The 21675-nt window shown below is 43.6% G+C and overlaps 1 protein-coding gene across 12 annotated transcripts in view; it reads right to left on the bottom strand.

The window, feature by feature from the left end:
• Nucleotides 1–21675, bottom strand: part of CTNND2 (catenin delta 2) — a 3222299-nt gene that overhangs the window by 364566 nt on the left and 2836058 nt on the right. For 9 of the 12 annotated variants that reach the window (XM_085606754.1, XM_085606755.1, XM_085606758.1 and 6 more), the window contains one exon: nt 6858–6983. The exons of the other annotated variants lie outside the window; for them this stretch is intronic. In XM_085606754.1, the coding sequence (XP_085462880.1) occupies nt 6858–6983 (126 nt within the window). The remainder of the gene's footprint in view (nt 1–6857; nt 6984–21675) is intronic. 12 annotated transcript variants of the gene reach the window in all.

Here is a 21675-nt window from a genome sequence, read left to right as displayed (position 1 = left end):
CTTATAATCCCTATGAATGTTACGATTTTTCATTGTTTTATCGTTGATTTAGTCACTCAGTACAAATTGATCAGCGTGGAACACAGCTGGCAAACTCAAATGTGTTTATCCCAATACCTCCTCTCAGTACACCCAGGTTCTGGAGATCTCTCTCTCTCTCTCTTTATCTGTGTCTATCTCTCGCTATCTGTGTCCATCTCTCTCTCTCTTTCACTCTCTCTCTCACACAGGAATTGTACTGTAATTAGAAACATACTAAGTCTTCTGAGTTAACGTGTTTCAACTGCACTTTCAAGCTACATATTCTGTGTACCTTTACATATTTATCTGTGTGCCTATCTCTTAAGTTTCTTTTCCAGTACCCTTGCATCTTTCTAGCATGTGAGTGGAAACCCAGAAAAGGCTCGGCCAAGTTTACAGACAGAGAACTGGCAAGTAAGCTCTTTTGGCACAAAGATACAGCTTGAAGCCTATGGTGGTCTAGGATGACACTGCCTCCATTTGTACTCAAATGTCGATAGAGAACTCCCATCCCACCATTGATGGAGGACCATTAAAAGGTGTGATGGTACTTCATCGGGGGTAGATAATGTTTAGGTGCTTTAGGAATGAGAATGGTTCTTATTTTTAAGTTTTTAACTGACACATCTACTGAACAATGGGCGGACCACAAGAACAAAATGACTTTGGTTATAAGGACATATTTATTTTGTAGAGTTTTATATAGCAAGACCCGGAGGTATCAGAGCGCTTTACATAGAAAAAGAGTAAAAAAATCCAGTTACACAAGTTGCAGGTTACAAGGAAACGAAGAAAAACACAAGAGGAAGTCAGAGAAGAGCGTATAAGGTGGTGGGGAGGGGAATTGAGCCTGTAGCTGTACAACGGATAAGTCAGGCATACAGGCAAGGAAAACAGTTAAACATCAGGAGTCCCTCCAAATGCAATGTCAGTAAACCCATTAGACCAGTCAGGGACATGGAATCCACGGCACCTGGGGCTGGCCACGCTCACCGCACTGGAGCATCCTGGCTGTGGAGAGGGACAAAGGCGGGGGGCAAAGTGACTGACTCAGACGGATCGTCGTCATCGATAGGGAGTAATCGTCTCGTTGAGGGGGGAATGTCAAGAGGCGGGAGTCAGACCGGTGAAACAATGACAAAAAACTGCCTGAAGCGGAGAGCTGAGAATACGATCCACTCCACCAAGATGGAGAGCTCAGGTCGCAGGCACATCGACCTCCAGCACAAAATGGAGGATATTCCGTTCCATCAAATCTCAAACACCAATCGGGGAGGAAGTCAATCTCAATCACAGAAAGTGAGAGGGTAAAAGACAAGAAACTCACCGTTCACTCCCGGGTCGTCAGGAATCACTCGGGGAACACAAGGTGGCAGCATTGCGTTAAGCACTCCCTGCTATTAACTGAGGCAAGCAACTCGGGTGAAAAAGCAGCAGCCACGGGAGGCGAAGAAAAGAGGAAGTCGTAGCAGGAAACTGAGCAACCATGAGCATGCCCGGAAGGTAGGTGACGGCCTTGAACAGAACTGGAGGGGTGATCCCAGCCCATATCCTCTCAGCTGCCTGAGCAGCTCAACCGAGCTTCGGCCATAATGCTTGGGCTCCACTTGCAGCAGTCATTCCAGGCTTCTCGCTAGCTGCTCTAGCCAAGCAAAATCTCAATCAGCGAAAGCCGCGGATGGGCCCTGACTATTGCGGAAAAGTATTCCACGGATCTTCGGTGGTGGAGGTGGTCCGATCGGGAGTTTTTCCCAGGGAAAAATGCCAAAAGTCAATCCCTAAGGGAAGTAATATAGCCCTAGACAAAGACAGAAGTTCTTGAAGCATCAAATGGTTGGGTTTGGCAGTTCTCCAAGCATGATCATACCTCCCAGCACTGAGTAGCTATGAATCTAATTAGGAGGCTTGCACCAGCAGCCATATACTATTATTATAAAGGTTTTAACTTAAAGCAAATCTAGATACATCTGGAACTGTCAAAATTGACATGAGCAAATATTTGTGAATTTCATTTTTCTTCAGTGTCTAGATCTCTACGTTCCACCCAAAGGAATGAAGGCAATAGATTTCCATTGTCTTTGGAACCTCTAAATGAGGGGAAATAAGGCTCTATAAATCAGACAGCTTGGAACTAAAAAATATAAGTTTGTGCCCCGCCCTCCGCAACGACCTTTTACAGATTACAAACAGACAGAACATTCATAATTTTCTCCAATGGATCTTGAGTACTTACGCGGACTGACAATGAGAAGCTTTATATGGTTATCATATCGCAAATTAACCTTGGATGCACATGTGTAAACTATCATACAGTGAAACCTAGTCATCGCGCATATGATTTTTTTATAGATTGAACAGATTTTTGCTTATTGGGGGTTGCTCTTTCAGGATAATTGATCAGTATGAAAAAAGATCTTTTGGAATAATTTCATTTATTTGTTATTTGGCTCTGATGAAGTGACATGAGTAGTTATGAAAAACATGTAGGCCCATCTTACTTTAAGATATAAACTGAATTTGTGTCATAAATATCTTTACTAAAGTAATTGAGACAATGAAGGAATTGTATAGTCTCCAGTGCGGTAACTACAAAATAACAAAAAAGAAGATACCTCATACTCAGTCTGATTGCAGTGTTTGGAGTCTGTTTCCCTTCATTCCCCATCTTGTGCAATGTTAAACCGATGGCAGCCAAAAGAATCCACTATGCCTTTGTACTTGATATGCTGTAACAAACTTTAATGGTGAACAGCACAATACATCTACTCCAGCATTTGCAGAATCTTCTTTTGGATATTTGCCTTATTCAACCCATTTATTCTCTCACATTGCTATGATGACAAGGTTACTGCATCCTCCTTGTGCTGCCTAAATGTATTTATATTTCCCAATATATGCACCCAGTCATTACTTTACATTTGAAACTCCTGACCTGGTCAACTGACATCACTGAAACAGTGGTATAGCGGTAGCCGAGTAGTCAGACTGTTCATCTTAACCTAGTGCCGATCAAAAGTACCTAGTAAAGCACAATATCACTTGCACATGTTGTTTGTTTCTACAGCCTTGCATCCTCAGATTGCATACAGTGTCCAAAATTCTCCTCTATATTGCCAAAACCCTGCATGAAAAATTGACTTTGACCTAAAGCTTCTGATTGTCGCCTCTCCTCCGCAACAAACTCCTTTGTAATTAATACCTCTACATCTCTCTAGCTCAGTGTTTCCAAACCTTTTAGAAAGACAACCCAATTTTTAGAATGACAAATTTTGGTGACTCACCTAGCATTACAGGACATGAGGTGGGGTGATTTTTTAATGTAATAATAGTAATTGCTTGTGACCATCACAACCTTGACCATGCCTTTTGATATCAGACTGTAGCCAAGATGTTGATCTGCCTATAAAAAAGGAAGACAGTGACTAGCACAGACGACTGGATCTGTAACACTTTTCAGAGTGGGGTGCTGGCCTGTGGCATACATTCATTAAAATCACAAGACTTCTAGTAAATTCTGGTGTTGATACCAGTGATTTTCGGAAAGTTGAGAGGCCCCATCTGCAGCAGAGTATGGGATAAAGCCATTTTTATGTTTATACACGTTTGTGATAAAACAAGCCCAAGTGGTCTATTTTGGATTCAGTGCTGTCATCAATGATGTCATTTCAGTTGTCATCAGTGATGTTAATAATGATGTCATAGAACATGTCATGAAGGTTGTAATATGGGAGGTCCCCTGGGCAGTTCTATGGCTCTGGGAGCCCTTGAAAGAAACAGAAGTCAAAATAAAAGAGACAACTGCTTCTGTGGAGATCCACAAGTCTTCAAAAATACTATGTTTGATAAACTTGTGCTGCAGAATTATAAAACTGAACATCTGGATAACCTGCACAGGGGACTCCTGATAAGAGTTCTAGGAGTTACGAAACAGCTCTGGGATACCTGCTTGGACTGGACAATGAGAGAATCCCTTAAGAGGAGGTCAATGCCATCAAACTGCTCCAAGGAAAAATGAGAAACAATGTGGAAGCTAACAGCACTCTGTTGGTCACTCTTCTTAATGAAAAATGGCAGAGTAAAGTTCTGCAAGTTGCAGCAGGAGAGGGAAAGTGATACTTGGTGAAGCCTGTCTCCTCTTTTTCCCAGACCTCAACACAGGGACGCTTTATATGAAACACACCCTTATGGAGATCAAACAGACTTGCATATAGAGGTATTTTGGCCTGAGTGTGCCTTACCACAAGCTAAGAGTGAATATTGGTGGCAAGCAGTTTGTGTTATCACATGTAGACTCAGCAGCTCAGTCAGGGTCTTTGTTAATAACCTCCTAAATAAAAATCTACAAGAAAAACCAGCACACATGACGTAGGGTTTTTGTACACAAAATGAGCCTAAGCCCTACTGGGCTGGTGGCCATCCTTTGCGATGGATGTATGAGGTGGAGAAGTTTCTTTGAGGGAAGGGGATAATTTACACTGCTCTTAATATATGTGTTCCAAACCTCTCCTCTCCTCTCCCCAAGCAATTCAGCCCTCTTTGTCAGACATATGAGCTGTTTTGCAGAGTATGGTTTATATTATATTAACTCAAGTGGAAGATTTTCTTTTTTTACATACACAGGGAGCTCTGAAACTGTGTCTAATATATGATATTTGCATGAGACGCATCCCTGTTTGTTTGGCTGTGACTTTAATAAAATGATTAAAACCTAAAAAATGTATATTATTAATTCTCCTGGGAATAATATGTGGAGAACAGTTTTCAGCATATACAGTGAATTCTAAAACTGTGCTAAACGATGTACGTTCTTTTCCTTTGACATAATTATTTGGTTACACTTCACAGAAACATGACACACCTCATATAATAACAATGTCTGGTGCACAGTTTGTGAGGTTCAGACAGGAGACCCATCCAAAGATACTCAAAAAGGTACAGTGAGTTATTCACTGACTTCAGTTCTGCTTTGTGGATTTTTTGTTTTGCGTTGTCTCCAGTGATGGTTTCAATCAGCTAAGAGTGTCAAATATTAGGAAACACAACTGAGGTATTTGTCATCCATCCTAATACAAGTGTATAATAATGGTACTAGCCCCACTTATCACTCTGTGTTGACCAAAACAATATCTCATTCACTCCTAACCTGTATGCACCTAGTAACTCACTTTCATCTCATTCAGCTTATTGGCTGTCACAGTATTATCAATATCAATAAGCTTGAAATATGAAAATGTGCATTGTATGTATGATGGGGGCTTTTGAAGTGTAAACTAGATTGCGAGGCACTTGAGTGGTGTAGAGTGGAACTATTGTTACAAGCAGAGACAACAGTGATACAGAAGGGATTGTAGCAAAAGGTTAAGGCAATTGATTTGGCTAACAGGGTGGGAGGACAGGGAGATGTTACACGATAGTAGGATAGGAACATGAGAGAGGTGTGTGGTTTTTGTTCAGTATTTTCTTGCAGAAATGTTCTGCCTCCATTTTTTAATGGACTCCAATTGGTGGCTGGATAAACTTGGACCTACACCCAGGTCCCACGACAGGAATTTCAAAATAATCATCAAAATCAAACTGGACATGACCACACAAGTCAAAACCATCACCACATCTGCTCCCACACCCTGAAGATGCTGAGGAATATCTTCAAACATCTCCCAAGCTTCATTAGAAAAACCATCACTCACGCCCTAGTCACCAGCAAAGTGGACTACGGGAACATTCTCTTGGCCGAGATCACCAAGTAACTCACTAGAAGACTCCAAACCATCCAGAACTCGACAGCCAGACTCATTCTTAACCTCCCACACAGACCTCACATCACACCACAGATCAGGGAGATTCACTGTCTCCAGATATACAAACGTACTAATTTAAAACTCCTCACAACCATACATTCAAGGCACTGCACAATTTAAGCCTCACCTACCTGAGTCGCATCTACTTCCACCAACCAGTCAGACACCTCTGCTTGGCAGGACTTTTACTGCCACACATCACAAGCATACATATAACCAGATCAGGAGGAGAGGCTTTCTCTTACATCGCTCCTAAAAGATGGAATGGCCTCCTCCTCTACATCATACCCTCATCCTCTCTTCTTGAAATCCACATGAAGCAGAAGACTGACCTTTTCATTTAGCCAACCTAGCATACGCAGGCCTAGGAACAGTTTCCAATAAAAATACCCAGACCGATTTCATTGTGAGCTGTTGATGGGTGAACGTTCACACAAATTCATATAATAAGGTGTCTAGGTCACCTAAATTGAAGTCTACCCCTTGTTCGAAATTTTTGTAGTAATAATGCACATATTTTCCGATATGGATCTTTCTCCTCTGTCACTGCAATATATATCTTTACTAGCATGTGGTAAGGAGACAGCATGTTGACCTGAGCTATTTCTCCGGACAAGAAAAAATATTCTTCAAATAAACTATTTTCAAGAAAATATTAGACAATATTATAACAAGCTGGTATTTCAAAATATTTTACTAGGTTGATATTCATTATGTGTACATAGTAATATCCATGTACAGTTAATTATGAATTTGGTGCTGTATTGTACTTGGAAAAGAATATATTGAATAATATGAAGGAACAAACAATAAATGTGCATTATTGTATAGGTTAATACTAATTAGCGACTGTGATTTACAGGGAACATTTAAAGACTGGGAACAGCGCTTCTTAAGATTTATTTCATCCACGTTAAAGCTTTGTTATTCCTTCCATGTACAGTAATGCAACAAAGAATGAACAGGAATACAATCCATTTTCTAACTACAATGATAAAAGACAATTAATAAACACTGGTCAATTGATAGCCTGAATACCTGGGTCGGGGAATAGGTTCTGGTGTCTTGGCCCTGGGTGAGGGAATTTTGACCTTGCCATGTCCCAGAATGTTGGGTGGGTGACATTCCTCTGTCCTCAGCCCCTCTGATGTCTGAGACCTCCCGCTGCCATAAATTAATCAATCAGTCAGTCATTTATCATTTCATTGGCTACTGTACATTTACAAAGAACTAGAAATTAACTCCAAAGACAATTGCCTCTAATTATTCGAATTACGCACATTTCATAGATAGCTTTCTAGTATAATACTCATTTTTGAGTTCATGTATGTATGTTTTCTCTAAATGTCTTAGGTGACATACAAAAACCTAATAACATTATCATTTTAACTGCTAGAGCGTTACTTTCTTAATACAGTTTAATAATGTCACATTCAATAAACGTTAAGCAGTTTTTATTGAATAGTCAATTTAGAGCTGTGCAAAAACCATCTTTTGCGATCTAAACACGGCATTTTTTGAGACTTCGGGTATTCAGATATTTCTGGGCCAATGACACACAAGGCCATCACGAAACTGTGCCTCTTCGCTTCATTAAACACCTGTCAGAAGGGAGCTTCAGCTATTGTTTGGTGGTTCAGTGGTGAAGGACACCTGTCCTTGAGGAAGGGAGGCTTTCAAATGTATAAGGAGCCAGAGAGACTGTGTTCTGTCAACCGAAAGAGGGAAGCTGCCAAAGATTCATACGCTATTCAGAGAATAATAAGTGGGTGTGCATTAAAAACAAAAAGCTATTTATTTAATGCATGCATTGCTTCTTCCCATAAACACAAATGTAAAATCAGTGGGTTGGTGAGAATAGTAGGCTTTGAATGCTTAAATATTAGCCTAATGCTCATGGAAAACAAAAACAATTGTGTTTTAATGTTGCAATAGAACACTCGCCGTCGAGATTTTAGCTGTACCGAAAATGTGTAATTTCGACCTCATGTACAGGACTAGCCCTACAACAGAATTTGGTTTGTGGGAGTGGCAATTGGAACGGGACTCATGCACAGGTGTTGTGCGTCGCACGAAAGTGCTTTAAGTTCACGATGCAAAGCTGGGGTTGAGAGACAGCAGTCAGTAAAGCTCGCAGTAAGAACGGGCCACACGAAAAGCTCTACAGTTTGGTAAACAACCAACACTACCATGGTGTTTCTCATGATGCTGGGGAGCGGTTTGAAGATATTCCTCAGCATCTGCAGGGTGTGGAAACAGGTGAGGTCCAAGCTTCTTCAGGGCCCAGACCACAGCAAAGGCTTCCCTTTCAATGGCGCTCCACCTCTGTTACCTGGAAAATAGTCTCCTACTAAGGAAGGCTGCAGGTTGGTCCAGGCCCTCCTCACTTAACTGCAACAGCAAGGCCCCCACGCCATGCTCTGAGGCATCAGTCTGCAGTGCACCACAAACTCCTGGGAGAAGCCAGGAGCCTTGAACATGGGTGCCATGCACATGGCTTCCTTCAGGGTGTTGAGCACCATTTTGCTGCCCGCACGCCAAAAACTGATGCTCACAAGTGCCTTGCATTTTCCATGGCGCAGGAACTTTACACATTGTTTGCCAGCATTTCCTGCTGACTGGGGAGGGACTTGGTCCCTCAGCTTTCCTTGCAGTGGTGTGGAGGATGGGCGGCCCACAGCCTGGAAATCAGGGCTTAATGGTGCCTTGCATTTCCCACAGTGTCGGACCCTTACATTTTGTTTGGCAGCATTTCCAGCTGGCTGGGGTGTGACTTCCTCCTCTAACTTTCCTTGTGTGGAGGAACGGCTGCCTACATGCCAAAAACCAGCTTTCATAAGCATCTCGAATTTCTCACCTTGCGGAAATTACCCAGGCACATGCCTGTGCGAAGACCGGGCCAAAAGTGGGCCCGTCACAGACTGGAGGAGGCTGGGCTGCATCCCCCTTCCTGGTTCTCTGACAGAGCCCCTCTGTCTTCACATCTGGCAACTAATAAGGTTGGTGTTAGATTTTATCAATAGTCTGGAGTTATCAATTGCATTGTGCTAATTCTTTACATACCCATTAAAGATAATGGGGTAACCCAGTAACCCTCAGAACCTGGGTATGTAAATGAAACTAAAACAGTGGTTCTGTTGGGAATAGCGTGACCTTAGTTTGGAATGTACTTAAAACATATAATCAATGTTTAATTAATGCACTCCAGAAAAACGTTGTTTTTCTGGAGTGCATTAATTTGGGGTGATCGTTACGACGGCACCATTTTGTTGACTGGAGTAAATAACCTTCAAGAACAGACGATTGAGAGAGGTGTCGATTGACATCTCCTTATATGTGACCCTAGGAATTTAAATCGTATATTTCCTAGTTACCAGGCTGCCATCCCCCCCTTCTTTGTCCTGATGAAGACCCGTTTTAGATGCTTCCAAAGCTACATTTCTTCGTAGGGTCGAAACGTCGACATTGCCTGTTCAATTTGTCCACGCAATTCCACCATTAGAATATTGAATAATATATTGTGTTGTGGTTTATGCCTCTGATTTTGGACTATTTTGTTTAAACTGCGTTCGTCATTGTAAATAAATGTATGTTATACATCTGAATCTGTGTTCAAATACCACGTCACCAAGCACGATCAGTCACTAATTGTCTTATGTCTTTTGTGTTTTGTTGTTGGTCAGTCCTGTAAATAATTTTCTAAAAAATATTTGTCTGATTCATATACAGTAAAAAGGAATTCGTTTCTTGCATCTCTTAAATTGTTATATGTGTGTGTTTGTATTTCTATTGAATGATTATTGAAACATTGATTATATGTATTAAGTACATTCCAAACTAAGGTCACGTTATTCCCAACAGATCCACTGTTTTAGTTTCTTCTAATTCTTTACATGGCAAATGGGGAGACGCAAGGGGAATGACCTGCTGCCATCAGGAGATATTACGAAGAGATTTAGGGGTATATTTACAAGGGTAAAGCCCTTCTCCATATTTACAATGTGGCGCTAAGCCACTTTGAGTGGCTTAATGCCACCTTGTAAACACGGCCCCTTTACACGCATTACTTTGCAAGAAAGTGGTGCGCAATGGGTATTGCTGTGAGCGTTCCACCGCAACATCCATTGCATTTTGATGCTGCCCCAGATTTACAAGGATCTGTAAATCTGAGGCAGCGCCAAAAATTAATGCCATGCAATAGCACACGTTAGAATGGCACAATGAGGAGAAATACATAGAAAGAGAAAAGCGCCATTAATGATTGTTTATGTGCAGGAAGGTGTCCCTTCTTGCACATAATCATTAAATAATGACAATTTTCTACTTATGTGTGCTGCAGAATTCAGCACACATAGAAGCAACAAATCATCATTACTGATTGTTTACATGCAGGAAGGGACACCTTCCTACACAAACAATCATTCCCTGAAATGCAAGCACCCGTGCACTCTGTTACAAGGGTGCCTGCATTGGCGGACGGTTGTAGAATTCGTTTCTTCTCGGATAGACATTGTCATCACAGAGTTCCCAATAAAGAACCTTAAACCAGGAAGGATAGTCTCCTCCTTTTGACGTACAAGAGTACCACACTCATAGTGCTGCCCTGCAGTGTTCTATTATCCCTCCATAGATATCAGGAAGGAATATCTTCATCCAACTAAGATCGGAACCAGCATAATCCATTCGATGAGGGGATGAAATTGCCTCTACTCAGACTGAATTCAATGAGTCATAAGAGTCCTTTTTAGAAATCTCCACTGTCCTGAAGATGGTCTGACGGATTGACGCCATCACAGACCGAAACGTCGACTACATTATCTATATCCATAACATCTATGTACAGTTGATTGCTCTCCTAATATGAGATAGATCTCTGTGTTTTCTTTTGGATTGGATATTTTGTTTCATGAAATGTGGATAACATCCATTTTTTTCTCTCTTCATGTTACACTGCACATTCAATTGTTTATTTGTACTCCTTTTTATTGATTGTATATATAAAAAGATCTGTGATTTTTTCACGAAATAGATACCCCGTGTGTGTTTTACATATTTGATCAATTCAGTTAAATAATGTGTTGTTGAGTATCAGTCTTGAACTCATTTTCAAATTAATTTTCTAAAACTAAAAAAAGATATAATTTCTTCAAACAAAATCCCTTGTTGGCACATTACCTTTTCATTTAAACTTGCCCAAGCCCTCAAGGGTATATTGGGTCTTTCCCTTACGGTTACACTGCATTGGCGGTGGGCAGCTAATTTTAACACCAGCACTAGGAAAGACTCAGGGGTGTGTCATATTGTTGTAAATACAGCGCATCCTTGTGTTTTGGAAACATAAGAGGGCGGCACTGCCTAATTTGGTGCAGCTCCGCGCTCTGACATTTCCTTGTAAAACTGCCCCTAAGTGATCAAAGCGCTTATCTAACTGCTCCTTTAGAGATATCGAAGCACTCATTAAAGAATTTGACTTTCTTTCATCTGATACACCAACAGCTCTTCCCCCTGTTCCTCCACCTCTTCTAATCCACATAATCAGTCACAAAATGATATTTTTTAATAAAGTCTCACATTGCTCCAAAGAGAAATCATGTTCAAGGGTGTCTACTACTATGTCTAAGAAATTGCTGGTGAGAGAGGAAGTCAAAAGAAACAGCGGACAGAGCTAAAAAAACTAGGGGAATAATCAATCCGGCATTAGACACTATTGTTGACATTGCTGACGGTCAAAATCTGGGAAACAGGGGAAATAGAATTTTTTCCCCTGAATCTAATTGCACTACAGAAAGAACCCCTGATGGGGTCAGTGTACCTGATTGTGAGGAAATTCAACAGCTTAGTGGAATTGCTATTCCTACTGATCCACCTTTTGTAAATTCAGCGCCTGATAATTCTACCATCAGTGAGGCTGTAATATCTGAGCCACAAAGCCTTACGACTGAAATTCTCAAATTAAAACCTCTGGTGATGTCGTTAATAGGGATTCTCAAGGCAGCTTAAATCAACATCCCTTCCTCCTCCAATCTCACCACTGGTTATGTTACAAATAACGTTTTGAACAAAAGGCGATACAATACTCTGCGGAGATATTGCAGCAAAATCCCAATCCTGTGTCCTTGAGCATCAATCATGATTTAGACCCAGCATCAAGGGCAAATGCTCATCGGCTGACCAGAACAAGGTCGTTAGCGCCCACAGCTAGTATGAGGCAGGATACACCAACTGGCAACTCTCAGGGCCTGTCTCAGTTGACAACCAATGCTTCTTTACCTCGCATGGACCTCCCTCCCGAAGCCACAACCTCTGCACTGCTGATTTATAACGTTCCAAAACCCACAATGCACGAATCTCAGGAATCCCTAGAAAATAAAGGTGTCCAATGGCTTGGGGCTCACATGAAGGATGTAAACATTCTCACCAAAGAAATGATCATGGTAAGTCAAGTAGCCTGGATTGGACGCTCAGTGAAAGACTGCAAAGGGGACTGTGTTATTATTAATGTTCATTTGTTTCATTTTGTGCACTTCTTGCTAAAATCTTATCTTGGTAACATAGTCCAGTTTGAAGGTCCCCAACTCGACCCTTGTTTATTTTTATAAACCCAAGTCAATGTCAGTATGATACCCATTCATTTATGCCCTATGACCATAAGTTTTCCAACTATGTGATCTGCATTTGAGCTACCCCTTTATAATTGCTATCAACATCTAGCATGTGTTGAGGAAGTTGATTAACATGTGACAGTTGGCCTGGGCTGCTTAAACTCATGGGGTTGGTGGTCGGCGTCATTGGTCCCTCTTCCTTGGGTAATCAGCTGGGCCATCTCGATCCCTATGACATGGCACATATAAAAATGCCTGTGAATTGCGTAGCCATTAGACAAGGGTTTGAGCTGGTAGGGGACTTATGCAATATCACCTTATTATCTAACTGTATTGATGACATTTGTTTGGATACTTCTACAGTTCCTCGTCGGGTACATGCCAGTGACAATATAACTTTCTCTACCAAGGTCATATCATGGAATTTTGCTGGACTAGCCACTGAATTAATATGTCCAAACTGGTGTCAGTTTATAGATAAGTTTCATATCTGTCTATTTCACGAGACTTGGTCTCTGTCCCCTCAATTTCTGTACTACATTTGTCAACTATAGCAAGGTTGCTGTTATACCAGGGAAGGGACGGCCATCAGGAGGGCTAACAATATGAGCGAAATCCACCTTGTTCTGTCTGACCAAGGCGATCGAGTTTGGTTCTTTTGATCTAATTTGTGTCAGTCTGTGATTTTCATCAAATGAAATTTATCACATTTATAATATATGTTGGTGATCAGTGGGCACTAATTCTGAGTCACCTGCTATAGATCTCTTAAACACGTACTTAGCAGCTCTCACTGTTGGCATACCTACAATTGTTGCAGGGGAGTTCAATTGAAAGTTTGAACCATTGGATGCTGATGTTGAGACCCTCATGAGTGTGGAAGATCATATTTGGCCAATTCCAGGCCTTACAATTCCCTCTATTAAGAAATTGATTGCAGTGGCTGTTCCAGTGGATGTATTTACCACTAACAATGGCTTAAAAGCTTTAACGGTGGAACGGTCTCCCATAAAGAGGGCAAACACACTTTCATTCGTATGCATATTTTAACCTTATTGATTATATTCTGTTAGATATTAGGCAGTGGCCCAATTTGTTTGACATGGTTGCAACCCCATGCCAAGACAGCAATCATGATGCTGTTGCTCTCACTCTCAGGCCACTGGGAAATAGTATATCTAGCTCTACGGTACAACAGGATTCCCTGGTCAGAGTCAGTGATATCCATAAACAAATGATTTCCATTCTATGGAACCATTTTTTTGTTGAGACTAAGTGCTCAGTAGAGAGATAATGTCAGCCCACATTGTACAATAAATCCTGTAGAGCTGCTAGGAAGGCACTCTCCTTGGCTATTTAATACTATGGGCAAAAGGGAATGGGAGAATGATAGGTGGGAATGCATGCTGAGCGCCGTGAGGACAAAGGATCATCGCTCCTTTTGGAACATTCTTACTTCTGGAAGTGTAGATAGACAACGTCTTATTGAAAATAATATTTCATCAGCTGATTGATTTGAGCATTTCTCAGTTCTGTACTCTGGCCCGTCTAAGACGGAATTCCAACAGAGTGACACAGTAGGGACACTGGAGTTGAACTCTAGTGTTAGTGCAGGATCACTTGGTAAGATATCTGCAGCAGAGAGGTCCAGCTGAGCAGCGTACGCTAAGTCTGGATACCATTTATATTTCTTCTATTGAAATTCGTAAAGCCTAAGAACAGATTACTGCCAATACAGCTTCAGGACTGGATAGGATACCTGGGGATTTATTTCATGCTCAAATTGGCATCTGGTGTCCCCGTTTTCTATTTTTTTCAGTGCCGTTTTGAGAGGTGCACCCTAGTCTCCGACGTGGGCTGGGGCAGTGATCATTCCAATTTTTAAAAAGGGTTTTATGGCTCTTCCATTTAATTATAGGCAGATTAGCCTTATTGACAGTGCTCACAACGTATTCAGTAGGGTCATATTGAACAGGCTGCATGAATGGTTAACCTCCACTGAGACTCTTGGACCCCTATAAGCCGGCTTCAGTAATTGTACAAGCACTATGGACCAGATGTTTCACCTTCAATCAATCAATCTGGGATTAGTGAAGTGCGCTACTCACCCGTGAGGGTCTTAAGGCACTGTGGGGGGGTCGTGCAGCTCCGATTCAGCAGAAGAGCCAGGTCTTGAGGCTCGTCCTGAAGGTGTGCAGAGTGGGGGGAACGTCTGATGTTCAGCGGGAGTTTGTTCCAGGTATTTGCTGCTATGTAGGAGTAGGCTCTTCCACCTTTTCTGTCTCTGTGTATGTGCTGGGTTTTGGGGACGGTCTTTCTGGATTCAGGGGGGATCCAATTGACGGTCTTGCGAAGGATGCAGAGGGTGTTGTCACACGAGGAGGAGACGGCGTTGATCTGTCGGGTCATGGTGAGGGAGGAGCCGAGTATGATGCCAAGGTTTCGGGCATGGTCCAAGGGAGTAGGGGGCTGCCGAGGGTGGAAGGCCACCAGGTGTTGACCAAGGCTGAGGGGGAGGGGAAGAGGGCTTCAGTCTTCTCTGAGTTGAGCTTCAGACAGCTGCTGCTCATCCAGGATGCAACGTCTTTTATTCCTTCCTTGAAGCTGAGTCTGGTGATGTTGGGTTGCCTCGTGAGGGAGAGGATGAGCTGGGGGTCATTGGCGTAGGATATTATGTTGAGACCATGCTGTCTGATGATGGTGGCAAGAGGGCCATTTAGATGTTGACGAGCGTAGGTCTGAGCTAAGATCCTTGGGGCACTCTGCGGTTGATCTCTTTAGGTTCGGAGAGGAAAGGGTTCGGCCGGTGAGGAAAGAGCGGATCCAGTCGAGGGCAGTTCCCTGAATGCTGGCGTTGTGGAGTCCGGCGGTGAGAGTGCGTTGGGAGATGGAGTCGAAGGCTGCAGAGAGGTCAAGTAAAAGGAGGGCCGACCTGTGGGCCTGGTCATAGAGAGAGCAGAGGTAGTCTGTGGCAGTGAGGAGGGCAGTATTGATGCTGTGGTTGCTGCAGAATCCGGACTGGAAAGAGTCGAGAATGGAGTTGCCTTCGATTAAGTTTGTGAGCTGGCTGTTGATGATCTTCTCTGTCACTTAAGCCGTAACAGGGAGGAGAGAGATGGGACTTAGTTTTTGAGGTCTGTAGGGTCTACGGATGGCTTCTTGAGGAGGGGCTTGACTTCTGCACATTTCCAGTCGTCGGATAGTGTGCAGATTCGAAGGTGGCGTTGATGGTGCGCCATAGCTCGGGTGCTATGGTGGTGGCGGATCTGTGGAAGTTGTGTGGTGGGCAGGGGTCCGTGGGGGCTCCTGAGTGGAAGCTCTTCATGGTCGTGGCGGTATCTTAGGTGGTGACCGGGGTCCAGGCGGCGATGGTAGGCTGGCTGGCTGGCTTTGCCGGGGTGGTCGTGGTTTCTGCATCAGGTGTTTGTTCGTTGAAGTTGTCGTAGAGGTTCTTGATCTTGAGATGGAAGTAGGATCCGAGTTTGTTGCAGAGGTCCTGCGAAGGAATGACGTCCAAGGCTTTGCTTGGGGTTTGGTGAATTCCTGAATGATGCTGAAAAGTTCCTTTGAGTTGCTGCAGTTGGCGAGGATTTTGTACTAGATGAAGATCTTTTTGGTGGATCTAATGCGTTGGTGGTATTCTGTCATGGCATCCTTGTAGGTGGTCCGAGCTTCCAGAATTTTAGTATTTCTCCATACTTTCTTGAGACGTCTGCAGGTGTGTCTGGATTCTCAGAGCTCGGTTTTGAACCAGGTGGCTTTCATGGGGCAATGTCTGTCAGAATTACGGAGAGTGACAAGCTTGTCTGTGCAGTTGGTTATCCATCTGTGGAGTTCGTTGGCTGCAGAGTTGACGTTGGTCGTGGTGGGAGGAGGATCATATTTGAGGGTGGAGTTGAGGTGGTCCCCAGTGACCTTGCTCTAATTCCTTCGTGGAGGGCGTGGTGTAGGTTTCTGAGCTGTGGTTTTTTTGTAGGAGAAGTGTATGCAGTGGTGGTCCGTCCAGAGGGGCTGTGTGGTGTGGCTGAAGTGGATGTTGTTCCCTACTGCGAAGATGGGGTCGAGCGTGTGTCCTGCCTTGTGAGTAGGGGTGGTGACTAGCTGTTTCAGTCCGATGTTGGCGAGGTTGTCCAGGAAGCCGGTGGAGTTGCAGTCGCTGAGGTTGTTGAGGTGGATGTTCAGGTCTCTGAGCAGTATGTAGTCCAAAGAGGTGATGGTGTGGGGTGCGTTGATGTCTGTGATGGTTGTGGTGAACAAGGTTTGTGGTCCGGGAGGTCTGTAGGCGAGGGTGCTGCGTAGGATCATTCTGGGGCTGGTCTGGATCAGGAAATGGAGGTGTTCCATGGGGGATGAGGTGTCGTTCGTGCTGAAAATGGTGAGTAGGAGGGAGATCTTGTACACGATGGCGAATCCTCCTCCTGGGTGGTTGGGGCGGTCCTTCCTCTGTATCTTGTATCCCTCGGGATGGTGGTGGCGATGTAGGGGGGGGAGGTGGAGTTGGTCCAGGTTTCCGTGAAGAAGGCGACGTCTGGAGAAAGGGTGTCAAGGAGGTCCCAGATCTCTACTGCATAACTGAGCAGGGAGAGAACGTTGAGTAGGATGCACCTCAGCGGTTCGTGTGCACTGGCGTCTGGAGTGTGGGTGGTGGCCTTGGGGGTACAGGGGTTGGAGAAGGTTCGGCGACCGTTTCGGCAGGGAAACTGGCCGTGGGTGGTGTCCGGCATTGACAGCTGGCAGTTTTTGTTTCTTCCGGGGTTGAGAGCGTGGTGGGCGGCTGAGTCATAGCGGTGGGGAATCCAGGGTCCTTGGCGCTGGTCCCAGTCAGGTCATGGACAGGCGCAGATGGGCTTGCCTTTGGCACCCCCACTGCGCGCGTCCACTGCACGGCCGCGCAGCAGCTGCCATTAAGTAGAGGACGAGGGAGGGAGCGCAGCTGGGAGGCAGGAGCGGGAACCAGCAAGGGGGAGGGGCTGTGGGGACAGCAGCAGTGTTAAAACACAAGGCGCATAATACAGTAAAAACAGGAAAACGGCAAGGAAGGACACAAAGGGCATAAAATAGTAAGGATAGACTTGAAAAACAGTAATAAGAATGAGACTAAAAGGCAATGGAAAAAGACAGATAGAGAAACAGGCACAATAACGGGAAGCAGACAAACAGAAAAAACAGATAGAGCATACTAGAAGAAGAGCAAGGCTCTCCCACTAGACCACCAGGGATGAGGCGCAGGCAGGAGCCTGCCGGTGGAGGAGGGCCTCGAACACCTACCTGAGACCAGGGAGGTGCAGGGGGCAGCAGCGCAATGACGGTGCTACGAGAGGGAAGAGCAGAGTTCCTTGACCAGGAGGTCAGAGGACTTGCTCCTTCAGTCATTACACTGGAAAACTGTAACACTGGTGGGTGGACGCCTATATGTGGTATCTGTAGACGTGTGGACTGCATTTGACCTAGTACCAAGAACCATTTTGGGAAGGTGCTGGGCAAAATGGGGATCCCGATGTATTTGTTGGATGCAATCATTAGATGCCATCATAACAATTATGTGCAGGTCAGGTTTGGGCCAATGGGCGAGATGGCAGAATCAATAACAGTCACCAGGGGTGTCTACCAGGGGAGTAGCTTCACCCCCACTATGTTTATCATGTATATCAATGGTTTGGCTGGTTATTTGGAGAAGTATGAGAATGATGTCCCCAGGTTAGCAGACATCATGGTACTGGCCCTCCTGTTTGCAGATTATGCACTTCTGATATCTAAATCACCCATGGGGCTCCAAAAAATACTGGATCATGCTAGGTGCTTTTGCAAACAGAGGGGCCTGGAGATTAACATTGGGAAAACAAAGTTAATGTTTTTAAATCCCTGCAAATCCACCAGAGCTAATCCGTTGCTTAATGGAGTACCTCTGGAGAGTGTCCAAACCTTTAATTACCTGGGGATAACCTTAACAGAGCACTTTGACTGGCAAGTCCATATTATACATCGTAGGCTAAATTTGGAACAACAGTCCAGGGTATAGGGAAGATTGAGCGAGGATCTCAATTTCGGCCAATCTCTCCAGCATTACAAATCTATAATCTCCCAGCACTTGGGGAAGCTCTGTATGGTGCAAAGCTTTGGGGTTTTAAGGACACTGCTTCCCTGGTGGAGGATGAAAAACTATTTATGTACTCACTGGCTAACCTCCCCATTAGCACTCCATTGATTCCCATTAGACTCGATTTAGGGTTAAAATCGATCTCTGATAACATAGGTTTGAAGCTTATTCTATACTGGAGAAGAATTCTGACAATTCCAGAACTGAACCCTTATCGACAGGGCCTTGTAGAAATATTAGGCCTTTCTAGGTCAAGTAATATACCCTGGATAAAGTACAAAAAAACATGCCTTACACGGATCGGGTGTGGGTGTCTGTAGACATTCCAGAGAAGGCCTGTGTGATATCCTTTGTTCGCCATAAGTTGGCAGGGTATGCTCAGACGTGAGTCCCTTGCTCACTTTGCCACTGGATTCAAGCAAGCCTGGCTGAAGACGGCTGAAATGCCAGAAAGCGGTCCTAGGAAGCTTTTTTCCAGTCCAGGGAAGACATGGCTTGGCCGTTCGGGCTGGACTGTTCCCATGAGGCACAGGGTGAGACTGATTTGCATATGGCCATGTCTGAACTGGTGTGGCAGAGTGAGCTAAAGAATGGTGATGGATTAAACCCAGATCAGTTGACTGGGGGTGAGTGCTCGCAATGTTCAACACTCCGTCCATCATTTCCTTTGGTTTTGATATCCAAAGCAGTCATTGAGAGGAGTTATTGGCAGTATAAACATGGAACTCTCCTAAGCAGCCCAGATTTGGTACTTTTACTGTATCCTTCCTAGAACATACATATGAATATATATTGGAAGACTTTCTGTATGAGATTGAACCTGTTAAAGCAAAGTCAATTTAATTGAAATTCCGATTTGGGATACTGCCGCTTCACACCTTTATGGCCAAATGGCTATGAAAACCCAAGGAGGATGGCTGGTGCTGTAACGGTGGACCCTGTATTTTTTTCCTGTCCAGTGTATTTAGGAATTAGAAGGAAATAGATTTTTCTGTTGTGCTGTATTTTAGGTATTAGGGATTATAGAGTGGTGAACAGATTCTTGAAAAGTGATACTAAGCAGGATATAGTATTTGTAATTTCCCACTTTCTGCTGTCCACGTGGAGAGAGAGGCAAAAACTAGTACATGTCTATCTGTTTCCCGTTAGATGACTGATAGATTAATACCACTATTGTCCTAGTGTTGAGCATACTGAGCAGCGCATTTTATTTCCACTAGGCGCTTGTCCTTAGGCTCTTGGCCCCTTTTGGTGGTAAGAAACTACAGAGGTAATCTGCCTATCTTCTAGTATTCTGCGCGCCAACAATTTGTGACCTGGGAAATGGCTTTTTGTTACAATGGGGACCTTATCTTATTTGCTCAAGACATTCTCTCCCCCACTTTTGGAGAGCCATGCAATAATTTGACTGGTATATGATCTGTGTCAGTTGCTGAGACTCTGTTTTTATACGTTTTAATATTGTAGTTTGTTAGGAATTGATTATCAATTGTGCTATCTTGTTGTTGGAGTCTGATGAAATAATTAACAGTCCAAATAATACATATTGATTTTATTAAGAGGATTGTATATCTTTCTAACTCTCTTCCCTTCTGTATTGAAATAAAGTAGTTAACAGATCAACTAAATGCACACGGAGGGCCTCATTTATGAAAAGTGATGCATTGCTGCGAGAAAACAGCGATGCATCACTTTTCATTGCGTCCTCCTTGAGACACCAATGATGAGTCATATTTACAGTATAACGCATCATGTCCCAAGAAGTTACAGGTACGTCAGTATTTCTGACGTATCTGTAGGCGCAAAAATGACGCATTGCTGGAGTATGTCACAAAAGTGGCGCATCTCCAGCAATGGGTCATTTCACATGGGCAAGGCCCATTTCAAATGTGCCTGAGTCAGTCTTACGCCTGCTGTGAGGCAGGCGTAAGATATTGACGCATTTGGGTCTTAGAAGTGACACAGTGAAATCTCACAGATTTCACTGCGTCACTTCCACGAGGCTTACTTACGTCAGAACGCCCACCCTGCATACATTATACCTGGCGCAGGTATAATGTGGTGCAGGGGTTTACAAAGTGATGCATCTACCTAGATGCGTTACTTTGTAAATATGATGCAACATGGCACATTTTTTACGATGCTGGTGCATCAAAAATAGTGACGCAACGGCGGCACAAAAGGGACGCAAGGGCTCATAAATAAGCCCCTGAATTTATCAAATTGACAGTATATATTTTATTGATTGTATTGGTTTTAAATGTACTTTTATGGTTTTAAAGCTCAAAAAAGACAATTTGATTGATAGATATTCAGTGGATAATTCCATCACCTCTCCATCAAAAAACTGGAGAGTTGCAATACAAGCATCAGGAGCACAAACCTCCACATGAAGGCCTTGTTCATCCACCAAGACACATCTGTGAACCTCTCAGTGCCCTAGTCAATGCCATGTAGACAATTACATTTTGGCTTCTGGCCCTTATGGGTCCTTCAGCCATTACTCAATCATTGCCATCCAGCTGTTAAGAGTGCTGTTGGTTTGCCATAACAGATCACCTATCAACTCTCATGAGCTATTTCCGTTCCTTGCATTACCTCTCCCGGTCCTAGATTCTCTCATCTGGCCCTCAAAGACCCACAGTCACACATACTGACTGTCAGAAACTCTGAGTGGTCCTATGCTAAACCTCAGCCAACAATAAGCTAGTCCTCAGAAAACCATCTACCAATCCTGAGACACACATATTTAGTCCTCGGACAGTCTGCAGGGACCAGGAATCAATCATCAGATACCTCCTGCTTACACTAAGGTCCTGAGTCGTAAATATAAACATACGCTTTTGTGTAAGTCTACTATTTTTTGGTGTTCACAAACTACAAGTTTAATTTTACGAATAGTAATTTTATGACTGCGAAGACTACGTAGTTGGGGCTCAGAACTCCACACATAAAATGATAAGATGGACCGATCTTTTTATGTGCGGAGTCTACTGACCCACTCTTCCCATGCTCTGAGTCTGCCAAACCCCCACTAATTGTGGTTCACCTGCTGGCTTTCAGAAGACCCAGCAGACCTCAAGCTTGCCATGAGAGATCCTTATCTAAACATAAGAAATAGTTATATAACATTAAGAAACTCTTAGCTTGCCCTCTT

Source organism: Triturus cristatus, chromosome 5_2, assembly GCF_964204655.1.
Source record: "Triturus cristatus chromosome 5_2, aTriCri1.1, whole genome shotgun sequence".
Classification (NCBI taxonomy): domain Eukaryota; kingdom Metazoa; phylum Chordata; class Amphibia; order Caudata; family Salamandridae; genus Triturus; species Triturus cristatus.
The sequence above is the reverse complement of the archived record's forward strand: the minus strand, read 5'-3'. Positions and strand labels throughout refer to the sequence as shown.